Source organism: Ursus maritimus, unplaced genomic scaffold (genome assembly GCF_017311325.1).
Source record: "Ursus maritimus isolate PB19 unplaced genomic scaffold, ASM1731132v1 scaffold_2, whole genome shotgun sequence".
Classification (NCBI taxonomy): domain Eukaryota; kingdom Metazoa; phylum Chordata; class Mammalia; order Carnivora; family Ursidae; genus Ursus; species Ursus maritimus.
The window spans coordinates 36,452,272-36,465,470 of record NW_024424452.1 but is presented as its reverse complement, the minus strand read 5'-3'; the positions used below and the strand labels follow the sequence as shown (position 1 = coordinate 36,465,470).

At 57.6% G+C, this 13,199-nt stretch overlaps 1 protein-coding gene across 2 annotated transcripts; it reads left to right on the top strand.

Annotated features, from left to right (window-relative positions):
* Nucleotides 1-159: 159 nt before the first annotated feature.
* ZNF205 (zinc finger protein 205) lies at nt 160-10,238 on the top strand. 2 transcript variants are annotated; one of them, XM_008696783.2, is made up of 7 exons: nt 160-256; nt 3,041-3,178; nt 5,995-6,208; nt 6,524-6,615; nt 7,005-7,125; nt 8,657-8,755; nt 9,010-10,238. In XM_008696783.2, the coding sequence occupies exons 2-7, from the start codon at nt 3,074-3,076 to the stop codon at nt 10,074-10,076; spliced, it is 1,698 nt and encodes a 565-aa protein (XP_008695005.2). In that variant the 5' UTR covers nt 160-256; nt 3,041-3,073; the 3' UTR covers nt 10,077-10,238. The 2 variants fall into 2 exon arrangements, with proteins under 2 accessions (XP_008695005.2, XP_008695004.2); XM_008696782.2 differs by lacking the exon at nt 160-256 and adding an exon at nt 2,291-2,409.
* Nucleotides 10,239-13,199: the final 2,961 nt, after the last annotated feature.

Sequence of the window (13,199 nt, the reverse complement as noted above, 5' to 3'; positions counted from 1 at the left end):
CCCCCCCCCCTTTCTTTTTAAACATTTTTTCCCTTACATCTGGTGATTCTTTTTTCTAGTTTTTATGATTCTGAGCGTTTTTGTGGGATCGGAATCAATTCTCAGGCCAATCCCTGTGGGTAGATCATGATTTATTTACTGCCAGTGACCTCTTCTCAGGCTCAGTGAAGCCGCCAGATGCGGGAGGCTTTGCCCCGTCTGAAGCTCAGATAAGCGCCTCCACCCATCGTAGTTATCCTTGTGACAGGCCGCTGAGGTGAGTACCTCCCTGAACTAACCGGTGGCCCGCGAGCTAGACAGCAGGGGTTTTCTGCTGAAGTTGTATGGAGTTCTAAAATTTTTTATTTGAATCATCAACGTTTAAAAGTCGGGATATTTCACATATAAACCTAATTTTTTTTTTTTTTTTGGCTTCTCTTGAAAAATCTTCAAGCTCTGGCAATATTGAGCCCCCAGCTGCCCCCTTTGAACAAAATAGGATTTCTTGAGGCCTCTGCGGCCCCTCCCCCACTACCAGCTTGCACCCAAATCACTGGTCATTTGTGGTGCTGCCTGCTTGCTGGAGGCATTTAGGTTTTTGGTCTCTGCTTTCCTTGGTGCCTTTCTTCTTTTAGGGACTGCAGTTCCCACACAGTAAATGTGAACACCCTTCCTCCTAGACCTTCTCAGTCCTAGAGCCAGCCCTGGACGTGTTTCCTCTCATCTCCAAGAAGGGGCTAGTGTCTCAATATTGAGACTTCATTTGGTCTAGTTTAGGTGATCTCGTGGGTGGGATCTAAACTGCTGGGCTTCCCCAGCATCCCTGAAGTGGCCTTTTGTCTAGTAGAGAAACATTGGCCCAAGAATCAGGACACACCCACTGTTTTGGAACTCAGTGCACACCTGGAACTGACGTGGACTGACATGGCCCACCTCAGGAGTGAGTCCCCTTACTCTGGACACATGTTCCTTTTTGATGGAGAAACATTCACACACTGAGTAGTTGATCTTTTTCACAGCCCCCTGTGACTTCTCAGTTTATAGCTCTCTGGCTTGACAATAGTATTGACTTTTGCTACAACTCTGGACATCCCTCTTTACCTTGAGGATTAAAATGCCTGGAAATCCTGACCAGAGGCAAACCCCAAGGGTAATATTTTTTGTTTATCAAAGTGACAGTAGGATAGATCAGAATCCTAAAACATGTTTAACTCCAAAAGCAGAGTTGCACATTCAAAATGCTGCAGGGGCAAGTGGGGACTAAATGCAGCTATGGGACAGCAGCCTCCAAGTGTGGGGAATAGGGTTGCCCGATGTTCTGATTTTTCAAGAAAATTGATTTTATGAGACCTTTACTAGTTGTTAAATGTTGGAAAACTAAGTTTTAAAGAAGTTAAACCCCTGTGAGCCCACACAGCACACCTGTAGGCCGGCACAGGGCCAGGTGTGCCTGTCTTTCTGGGTGATTCCTGTGTCAGAGGATTCTGATGGCGGAAGGCCACGGGCTTGGGGAGGTTTCCCGGAATCTGACTCCAGAGCTGGCCCCACTCATCTCCTGAGACCCATCCCCTGTGCCCTGCTCAAGGGGGGAGATGGGTTTTTCACCGTAGAAATGAAGCAGTCTCTGCCCTCCATTTTGGGAGCCTCGGTTCTCAGGGTCCGAAGGGAAAGCCAAGACTGCACGGTGGAGTCTGGGACCCTACTGATGGCTGGGTCAGACCCCGTTACCCCTGTACACTCCCCAGCCTCGAGACAGAGCTGGAGAGAGGAGGTCTAGAGGAATTAGATATGTCCCACATCTTTTCAGGGTGTGGGGCACAGGGGTGGGGGTAGGGGGGAGTTCCCAGGCCTCTTTCCTAAGTTTGCTCTTAGGGAGACAGAACTCCATGCTAGTCTTGGGGACAGCCCAGAGGACCTGCTCACCAGCCTGGGGGCCTTAGGTGAAATCCAGGAACGTCTCCACGGAGACACTGTAAGATCTTCAGAAGCCCTGAGTGTCGAAAAGGACCATCGTGCCCCTCTACCCGGGAAAAGTGCCCTTCCTTCTGTGAGAACAGTTGTAGTGCTCTCTTTGAAACGTCCAATGTCAGCATCCTTCTACAGAATTTATTTCCCCATTTTGGCGTCCCTGCTTTGCTGGTATCACAAGTGCACGCCAGGTAAAGCGATCGTGAGCTGGCAGTGCAGATCTAGGACTCGCCTCCCGGCCGAGAGCAGGTGCAGCTCCGCTCAGGACCCCAGACCCGGAACCCTTGAAGCTGGGAACCCTGTAGGGCTGCAGCTGCGTGGGGAACGGGATCTGGGAGGGACTTCCTGTTGTCCCTAATCCCAGTCTCCACCCGGCTCCCCGGCCCGGTGCTGGCTGTGGAGTCTCCCTTCCCAGGGGAGGGGGCCCCCACCACCCGAGGTGCCCCCTCCACCTCCACCTCGGTGAGAAGGGCACTGGGGAGGGTGCCTGGATCCCGAGATCCATGCGGGTGGCCGGCTGGCAGGAGGGGACGGGGTCAAAGGTGGACTGCTTAGGCTGGTGGGGAGAAAAGGGGGCCTGGACCCAGGTTCGGGAAGGGGAAGGACATGGCCCGTCCGGGCCCGTGGGCAGGATGGACCTGGCGGGAGGTTGCATCTGCAGGCTGCTCAGATTCTGGATCCCAGGCGGGGCCAGTCACGTTGAGCCCTGGGTGTGTGTGTCTTGCGCCTGGGAGACAGTGGGGCCTCGATTCTCCCGCTGAGCTGGCTGTGACGGGTACGGCCACACCCAGCACCTGTTTTGTAGGATGTCTGCAGACCTTTGGGCTCCTGATGGCAGGAGACAGATTCCCAGTCAGCCCTGGCTTTCCCTAACCGGGCTGCTCTGAGATGCAGAATTCTGGCTTAAAGTGACAAAACAGCATTCTGTTGAGCGAGGGACCAGAAAACATCAGAGAGAGTGAGGTGGTTGGAAGACATCTAGGAGGTTTTATTTCTGATTGGGACTAAGGTTGGATCTGGTCCTGCATGGGGATTTTCACAGTGCTTTAGCGGTGCCCAGGAGACACTGGCTGATTTCTTCCTGCTCTTCCAGGCTCCTGGCCAGAAGCTGGAGGGGGCTTGGCCAATGAGAGGGAGAAACAGTTCAGCTGTGCTTTCTACCTCTGAGATAGAAATGTCTGCAGACGGCGGAGGCACCCGGGCTGCCCAGGACAAGGAGAGAGCTCGAGAGGTACGGACGGGGCGCTGGGTGAGGGACGCATGTCCTGGAAGGACTCGGAGCAGGAGGGGATTTTCAAGGCAAGGTGACTAGACCAGTGGAAGAGTTAGGCTCGCTGGGGTGCAGGGCTGGTGGATGGGGGTGATGGGAAGTGTTGAAGAGACAGTGGTACGACAGGAAGCGCCTTCAACCTGGGAATCGACAGCTACCAAACCGCTCTGCTTTGCCTGGCGAGTTCAGGCGTCAATTGGCCAGAGGCCACACAAAATAGCAAGGAGGCTGCATGGGTGTCCTCCTGGTGGGGTTGCTCTCTGAACAGTGCCCAGAGCATGCAGGGAAGCCTCAGTTTACCCTCCCTTCTGCTTAGGACCCCGTCTCCACTCTCTCTGGCTCTAAGTACCTTGTCCTTCATGTACCTGTTGCCCACGTCTGTAATTACAACCTCCAGGGGGTGGGGGGGAACCAGGGCCAATGGGCTTGGAATCAAAGGAATATGACTCAGCTGCAGCCAGGTGTGTGACCTTGGGCAAGTCCCCTGCCTCTGGGAACCAGGCGTGTCATCTATAAAATGTCCATCATGCGCCAGTTGTTCCCACCTGTCTCATCCAGGTGGTTGGGAGGCTCAGAGGAGGTAATTATTGTAACATGTAACATATAACACCCACAGCAACTAGAACCTGGGTCAGAGAAGCCTATAGCACCTCAGCTAGTATTTCCAGGGGTTGTAAGTTCAAATACAAATTAAGTGCAGATCGTCCTCGATTTAGGATGTGGTTCCAACCTAATAAACCCATTGCGAGTATCAGAAGTCGAAAATGCACTTAACACAGTAACTTACTGAACATCATAGCTTAACCTGCCTCCCTCAAACGCACTCAGAACACTCGTGTCAGCCTACAGTTGGGCAAAATGGCCTCACAGAAAGCCTATTTCACAATGAAGTGTGAAGTTTCTCATGTATTACACTGAATACTGCACTGAAAGAAAAATACAGTCAGTGTGTCGGTCGTTTACCCTCATGACCGAGTGGCTGACTGCGAGCTGCGGCTCCTGCCGCCCGGCATCCCCAGGGAGGACCATGCTACAGATCGCTGGCCCAGCGGAAGATGCAAACTCATAATTGGAAGTACGGTTTCTACGGAATGTGTATGACTTTTGTACCATCGTAAAGTTGAGAAGTGGTTAAGTTGAGCTGTTGTAAGTCAGGGACCGCCCGTGTTAGTTGTCCCGTTTTCGTACCATAGAAGCACAAAGGAGTGTGAGCACTGTTTGTCGTCCCTTCCACTATGCCCTTGTAGTGCCCGCTGGGCCTCATACGTCCCTGACATTCTCTGCTGCTGTTGGATTCTGTCAACTCACACAGCAAAGTAGTAGTAATAATTATTGGCACCACTCTGTGTTTATCCAGAATGTTCCAGAGTGCACAGCTCTTTCTCACAGGTTATCTGTGCATGAGGCCGAGCAGCTGAGTCTCAGGGGCTCCCTGGCCTGAGGGTCTTTCCCTTTGAGACCCTGACATAGACGGAGGTTGGGGGTGGTGCAGGGAGAAGCCTGGCCAGTCCCTGTGCAGTGAGTGGATGACACCTGAGGCCTCACCAGGGGCTCCCAATGCAAAGGGAGTGGCTTTCCCAAAACTCTTGAGGTTTGTGGAAAGGCAGTGTGTGCTCCGGGTTGAGCAGCTAGTGAGGGGCCGGCCTGGGTTTGAGTCCTGGTTGCCTGACTCCAAAGCCCCTTCCTCACCGTCCCAGGGGGCTAGATCGGAGGCTGGTGTGAAGAAGTGGGGACCGGGTAGGAGGACCCTGGAAGTGCCATTGTGGGTGGTGCTGAAGGGTGAGCTGGGAGGTTTTCCTTCTGTTGGACCGAGGTGGACACGGGCCTTGGTACAGTTAGCAGTACCCTTGGGCTTTTTTCTCCAAACCCAAAAACTCAACTTCTTTGACCAAACTGAGTCAGGCTGGAAATGGCCCAAGGCCACATGCTACCTCCCTGTCATCTCCAAGAAATGGTGGCCCTGGGGTAGACTTGTGAGTCATGTGCCCTTGAGTTCCACTCCCGGCTGAGCGCTCACGGGCTCTGTGATCTTGGGTTGTTGTCTGATCTCTGAGCCTGGATACATCGGTTTCCTGTGTCTGTGGAACAACCAGAATTTATTCCCTTAGTTCTGGAGGCTTGAAACCCCAAATCACAGTGTTGGCGGGGCTCCCTCCCCAGCCTCTAGGAGGACAGTCCTTCCCTCTCAGCGGCTGGTGGCTCCAGGTGTTCCTTGGCTTCACCCCAGCTCTGCCTCCCATCTTCATGTAGCTTTTTCTGGGTTTCTGTGTCTTTTCCTCTTACAGGGACACCCGTCATTGGATTTAGGGCCTAGTCTAAATGCAGGATAATTTCATCTCAAGATCCTTAACTAATTACATCAGCAAAGACTTTTTTTCCCAAATAAGGTCATGTTCTGAGATTGTGAGCAGACATGAAATTTGGGGGGACACTCTTCACTCTGCTGCGCTCGGTTTCCTCAGTGTTGAACAGTAACAGTCCCCACTGTGGTGGGAGGTGTGAGGCTGGACTTGAGAAGAGGTGTCTGCTCTGTGGGCACCCGGCCAGCCTGCCCCTGGCCTGACCTCGAGCCTGCCTCCCTTACCTTGCTGCCCCGGCCTTGTGGAGGTAAACCAGGGATGTGGGGGTCCCCAGGGCCAGGAGAAGGAAGCGAGGCCAGTCCTTCGAGCTTTGCCTGGCATTTGGGCATGTGTGGCCCCTGCCAGGACCCTCAGGTGTGGAGCTCGGCTGTGTCTCCCGTTCTCCGCCCAGGTGCTGATGGGGGCTGTCATTCCTAGGTTCCAGGTCGTGGGCATCCTGGTCAAGAAATGCTTTCTGAGTCGGAGGAGATGGTGCCTTTGGGAGGTGCTCGGGAGTCACCCCACATCAAGACAGAGCCGGAAGAGTCACACCCTGAGGGGGCGTCACAGGGGGATGGCGCTCCAGGAACGCCAGGCTGGCTGTCCCTAAGCCAGGGCTCTAAGGAGAAAGCTCTATTCCTGCCTGGTGGAGGTGAGAGGGATGGAGAGGGACGTGGAGAGAAGCGCTGTGTTGGGTGGCAGCTGTGGGGAGAGGCGGAGGCTCACAGCATAGGTGGGGAGGGCATGAGCTCTCCTGCCATGGAGATGCCCGGATGGCTGCCCACCTGCCCCTCAGAGGCCACTCCTGCATAGCCTCCGAGCCTACTGACTCCCGCCTTGGGTCAGGTCGGGGGTGGAGTTTGAGGCAGCAGTGGTGTCCCCGGTAAGCCAGGCATGAGTCCGCTCGGGGAGCGGCAGGGCCCCGCAGGATGAGGTGGCCGCACTGAGGATCTCTCTCCTCTCTCAGCCCTCCCGTCCCCCCAGATCCCCGTGCTCTCTCGCGAGGGGAGGACCAGGGACCGGCAGATGGCTGCAGCGCTTCTCACCGCCTGGTCCCAGGTGAGTGTCCCTGTTCAAGTGCAAGGCTGGAGGAAGAGCACAAGGATATGGAGGGACAGCATCTCAGATTGTGCGTCATCGTCTGGATCTGAGCGCCGGACCCGAGGGTGGGGGCCGGCGGGGGTGCGTGGAGGTCCCGAGCTTTGGCTGCAGTGCTGGAATGGGTCCTTGTCTTTGTCTCGTCTCTTCTGTTGTACACAACTGCTTTGTTATTGCGCCCCTGCAAAAGCCACCCTTGGGCGGCTGTCCCGCTTCACCATCAGATGCGAGGGCAGGCCTCACTCAGGGCAGTGGGTTGGGGCCTGGGGGGTCGCCCTCCTCTTGGAGCCATTGAGCCCCTCCAGGGCATCCGGCCTGCCCTGGAGAGTGGGTGTTTTGTGTTGTTGCAGATGCCGGTGACCTTTGAGGACGTGGCTCTGTACCTCTCCCGGGAGGAGTGGGGGCGGCTGGACCATGCGCAGCAGAACTTCTATAGGGACGTCCTGCAGAAGAGGAACGGGCTGTCCTTGGGTAAGGGCCCGAGGTTGTGCCGGGGCGGCCACTTCCCAAGGCCCGATGCCAGAACCGGGGCCGTCCCGCCATCACCTCTCTCCCCGGGGCTTAAGCTCCTTCTCGTTGTTCATCTGGGCCGCTCTGTCCTGTAACTCCTTCCTGGTGAAGGATGTGTGCTCTGTGCTGACATGGGGACCAGGAGCCAGGTGTGGCTGCTCAGCACCGGAAAGGTGGCTGGAGCTCCTGGGGTTTGTATTTTATTTCATTTTAACTGGCTCAGATTTGAATTGCACTAGCCCCACGTGGCACGTGGCTGCTAGGCCGGGCAGCGCTGACCTCGAGGTGCTGCCCCTCGGTCCTTCTGCAGTGCTTAGTCTGCTCCTCGAACCCCACCTGAGAGGTGTGTGCGCAGAGTGCTTGGCTGCAGGGCGGGGCTGCCTGCGGGGGGACGCGGGGCCTGGTGCCAGCTAACCTCTCCAGGCCCTGCGCTGTCCCACCTACCCCGAGGGGCCTGTCCTCCTTTCAGAGGGGCCTTGGCTCCCTCGTTGTTTCTCCTGGTAAATAAAGTCCCAGCACTCTGACTTCTCTGTTTCAGACCCTGCTTTTGTTGGCAGAATTTAGTAGGAGGTCTTATGGAGAACTCCTGGGGCTCATTCACTCATCCGTCCAGTCTGTCTGTCTGTCTGTCCGTACGCACCAGGGGCACACTTGCTAGTCCAGGGGAGCCGGGGGCTCGGTCACTCCGCCCTTGACTTCGGTGGTGGGTCTCAGAGTCAGGATGGCTTACTCCTTTAATTATCCCAGGTTTTCTCACCACCCATCGTTAGCACTCCCCAGGGCCCAGAGAGGCAGGTCCAGGCAAGTCCTGGGACATCAGAGGGAACTCAGCACCCGTTTGCAGCCCCACGGCGAGCCTCACAAATGTCCTAAACCTGGTGGTGGGTCCAACACATTCCTTCCCTCCTGCAGGGTGTGGATCAGGGCATGGAGGCTGGGCCTCTGCTCTCTCACTGACTTGACCAGAATCCCCAGGCCCTTGCCCCAGGGGACCTTGCCAGGGGGCTTTGGTCCCTGACTTCTGGGTGGCTGGCACCCCTGGCCTCTTCTCCCAGGCCCTCCCACTGGGTTTTGCTCCACCCACTGCCCCTCCCCCAGGAACCCTTTTTGCCCCTGGCCTGGGAAGGTACAGGACTGGAGACATTGCTGGGCCCACTGCTGGGGGCCTGTGTGATGAGGGGGTGGGGGGTTGTTGGCAGCTGACCTCCTGGCCCGTCTCTTTGCTCCTGGTGCTCGTTCAGGGAGATGAGATGGAGCCCAGCTCAGCCTGGAGAGAGTATGTCTGGCAGTTACCCTACAGTGTGCTTCCTACAGAGGGTTGGACGCCTGACCCCAAGTGATTTTTCAGCTTATGTTGTTTTATCCCATGTTTGCAGAGCTGACTCCCTACTTCTGCCTCTTCACTTGGCAGGTGGGGGCGGGGGGTGTCTGTTGCTGTGCAGCCTGGAAGTTCCGCGATTGAGTGCAGCATCTCTTGTCTCTTTTTGGCCAGGATTTCCCTTCAGCAGACCTTTCTGGGCCTCCCAAGGACAGGGCAAGGGTGAGACCTCGAGCTCGTGCCGGCAGATGGGAGATGAGGAGGAGATGACAGGTGCGTGCAGAAGTGGCAGGTGGGCAGGCGCCATGGCACGGGGCAGTGGCGTCATTGCTGCCACTCCCGGGTGCCCCTTGTCAGCACGGGCTGTTTTCTGGGGTGCAGACGCGTGCCAGGGGCAGGGCTGCCAGCTTCCTGTCCTCTCCAGGGGGTGGCTTTTCCGTCCAGGATCCTCGCTCTTATCTCCTTTCCAGAATTTCCCTGGGTCCCTCACGGAAGTCTCTCTCTTGCTGGAAACTCTCTTTCTCTAGGAGCCATTGAGGTGGGCAAGGAGGAGCCGGCCCCATCCCTGGCAGCCCTTGGGGACGTGAAGTCTTTCAGAAGCAGGGTGGGGAGAGCCCAGGGGGATGTCCTGCAGTGCGGGCAGCAAGCAGGCAGAGGCCAGAGCTCAGGGCCAGCCAAAGACGATGGGCAGCCGGGTCCCCCGGAGGAGAGACAGGCGAAACTAGCCCCGCCCGACGCCAGCCTCACCAAGGCCCAGGAGGGCCACCTCCCAGAGAAACCCAGAGAGGAGCGGACGGGCACCCCCGAGAGCAGCGAGGAGGGCCTGGCCCCCGACGGTGACGCCAGCAAGAAGACCTACAAGTGCGAGCAGTGTGGCAAGGGCTTCAGCTGGCACTCCCACCTGGTGACCCACCGGCGCACGCACACGGGCGAGAAGCCCTACGCCTGCACGGACTGCGGCAAGCGCTTTGGCCGCAGCTCACACCTCATCCAGCACCAGATCATCCATACGGGCGAGAAGCCCTACACCTGCCCCTCCTGCTGGAAGAGCTTCAGCCACCACTCGACGCTGATCCAGCACCAGCGCATCCACACGGGCGAGAAGCCCTACGTGTGCGACCGCTGTGCCAAGCGCTTCACCCGCCGCTCGGACCTGGTCACCCACCAGGGCACCCACACGGGCGCCAAGCCCCACAAGTGCCCCATCTGCAGCAAGTGCTTCACGCAGAGTTCGGCCCTGGTCACCCACCAGCGCACCCACACTGGGGTCAAGCCCTACCCATGCCCCGAGTGTGGCAAGTGCTTCAGCCAGCGCTCCAACCTCATCGCCCACAACCGCACGCACACGGGCGAGAAGCCCTACCATTGCCTCGACTGTGGCAAGAGCTTCAGTCACAGCTCACACCTCACCGCCCACCAGCGCACCCATCGCGGCGTCCGGCCCTACTCCTGCCCCCTGTGTGGCAAGAGCTTCAGCCGGCGCTCCAACCTGCATCGACACGAGAAGATCCACACGACGGGGCCCAAGGCCCTGGCCATGCTGATGCTGGGGGCGGCGGGGGCTCTGGCAGCACCCCCGCCTGCTCCCACTTAGGAGCCCAGGAGGAGGGGTGGGCTGTGGGGGAGGTTCGAGGGCAGTGTGAGAAGGGGCGTGGGAAGGGAGTGGGAGGTGCTGGCATGGGGTGGGGCATGGCAACACAGGAGTGAGGGCGAGGTGCGGGCACGCTAGCTACGAATTAAAGGCCTTGGAATTCCAGCCACAGCTTACGCTCTGTCTTGTGGGGCCCTGGTGGTGAGTCTGAGGTGGGGGCCTCCAGGGTCAGCCAAGTCAGCATGGCTGAGGCGTCTCTGAGTCACTGCTGTTGGGCCTTGGGTACTCTCCTTCCCAGCCTTGACCTGACTTGGGGCCATTCCAGAGCCATCAGGACCATAAGTCTACCAGCAAAGTCTTCTGGGCACGGAGAGGTTTCCAGACCTGAAGCCAGCCAGCCACTTCTGAGGCTGTGGATCCCCTTGAAGGGTCAGCCTGCTACTACTGCTGCCATTACCGTTGTCCCCGGGGCATTGCCCACTGAGCCCAGGACCCTCCTTTGGCTCTTCTATTTGGGAGCTGGAGCAGGGCTGAGCCAGCTGGGAACTCATGCTCTTTGTCTGCAGCCCTCACTGTCTCTTGTCTCACGCACTGGAGGCCTGTTTTGTGACTGGACATTTTCCATGTGTTTCCACTGGGACGCAGCCATAATCCAGTGAGGATTCCTCCTTTACCAGGGACCACTGTCCCTCCTGGTGCCTTCTGAGGCTGCCGCCAGCAACCTTTGCTACTTTTTACTTCCTTGGCCTCTTTGTACCTGTCCTTTATAATTTGCCCTACCTGCCCCTGTCTGGCTTTTTTACTCTTGGCCTTCTGTTTTTTGACCTCTGTACTTCTGTTTCCCATTTTCTTTTTTCCTGGGGTGGGATGGGCTCAGCCTGCTGCTTATCCAAGATTTGCATCTCGGCTCCTAAGATGACATTGGGTTCTGACACCAACTGACCTTGGGGACATCTGCATGTGGGAAGCCGTTGAGACTCCACCTGCCTCCCTGGATCAGGGGGCTGGCAGGGTGGCTGCAGCCCCAGCTGGCTCCTGGCTCCCAAGGGAGTTTGAGCAGGAGAGGGGACTGATGATAATAATAGCTGCCAGTCGAGCAGCTGCCTGGCCAGGTGTGGGGCCAAGTGCCACGTATATGTTGCTTCTAGTCTCCACAACTCTGAACAGTGGACTCCATCCCAGTCTTACAGATGAGGAAACAGCTGAGAGAGAGGTCCAATAACTTAGCCAACAACCAGAAAGCTGGAAGCTGGGGTTCAGGTCCGGGGATTTCATTGTGTAAAGAATACCCCTGTTTCCATGCACCCCAATCACTACTGTCTATTGCATGTTACGAGGTGGGGGCTGTCTAGAAAGAGTAAGACAGACTGTAGACTTGACCTTCAGGGCTGCTGGACTCAGCCGGAGATGGCAAGTTGGGGAGCACGTCATCAGCCAGATGCCAGGCAGCTGCTGACTAGTGGGAGCCCAGGCAGAGCTTGGTTATGTCTGGCAGGTCTCAGTGGGATCTAGGGTTGGGTTGCAGGCAGGACTGGTTGAATTAGATGGCTGTTTCTTGAAGACGTGAGAAAGCTGTTTCCTCCTTTCAGCTTGTCTTCATAGCTCCGGTCTCTCAGTCAGAAATGGTATTTCTCAGTTGGCTCAGTGTAAGGGACTGGGGGGGGGGGGGGTTGTTCGCATAAAGCAGGCTTGCTGCTTCCAGGAGCTTGTTTTCTGATAAAAGATGCAGGAAGGACACTTGCTGTAACAGTACTGGGAGCTTTGGTCACTTGGTACACGCTTAGCCCAGAGTACTTATTTGCACAGTGGGTATTCATTTGCTTCCTTGCCTTTTGGCCAGTGTGCCAGGACTTGAACCACTCAGAGATCTGTCGAGTGAGCCAGGGTATCATTTAAAGACTCTACTCTGGCTTCTGAGGAACTTAGAGACCTGGAGAAACTGTTCCCCTTTTCATAGCACCATGGAGAGGAACATGATTCCAAGGACCCCATGGGTCTCAGTCCACTTCTCCCTAGAGACCCATCCAGAGGCCACCATTCTGGGATAGAGCTGGCGAGAACATTTTATGAGCGGACCTTGGGAATTTAGGAAACATCTGACAAGAACTAGGACCGCGGAGGTAGTGGAGATGTGGAAGGGCCTAGCGTGTGAGCCTGAAGGGTGTTGTGGCTTGGTGGGTGATGGAGACGTAGCTGACTGGGCGGAGGGACACCAGGGAAGGGTCTTGGTGTCTCTGGCCTGCCTCCTCCCGCCGTCTGCTGACACCTGACCTCCCAGCTTCTTGGCCTTGGAGAGCCCCACCTGGTTGCTCACGCTTCACCTGCGCCTGCGCCGTCAGAGGGAGGGCGAGGGCAGAGGCGGGGAATCTTCCCGGTGGGCTGCCCACCCGCTCCCCGTGCGGCCCCAAGGCACAGCCCAGGTCCTTGCAGCAGGGGCTGAGGGCCCACTGGCCCTGCTGCCCTCCCCGGGCCGGGGGCGTCTCCCGCACTTGGGTGACTCCACGGGCTAGCGAGGCGCCTCGCAGCGAGGAGGATGGGCTTCCGGAAGGCCCCGCCCCACCAGCTCCGCCTTTCGCCGATCGGGGGCGGGGCGGGGCGAGGGGCGGGCTCCAGCAGAAGCAGCCAATCACGACTCATATTCTCCCCACCACTCCCCAAGCTGCACGGTTGCCAGGCAACATCCGAAAATCTCCGCTAGACGCTTTCTCTCTTCCCCTCTGCCCGATGGCACTTGCCGAAGGGACCAACGACGCGGGGCTGGACTCCTGACCTCGCCAACCCCCTAGCCTTCACAGCCGGCCCTGGGCCTACCACAGAGATGCCAAGCCTTCTGCGGTTCTAGAGGGGCGCGGGCGAGGGGCGGAGGGCCCCGGCCAGAGCCGCTTCCGGTTTCGAACTCCCAGCGCCGGCACCTGGTTGCTGGCTGGGAATTCGAGGAGCCCGATCCTGGCAGCCACCTATGGCCCCTACACACCTCCCGCCGGCGCTCTAGCACCTTCCGAGCCCTGGAGCAGGGCCTGACAGTGGTGCTGGGGAGAGCCGGGCGCGGGAACGGCCTGGAGGGAGACCGCGGGCCTCTTGGGGGCCGGGGGAGCCGGGGAAACTGAGGTAGCCAGTGCGGGGGGG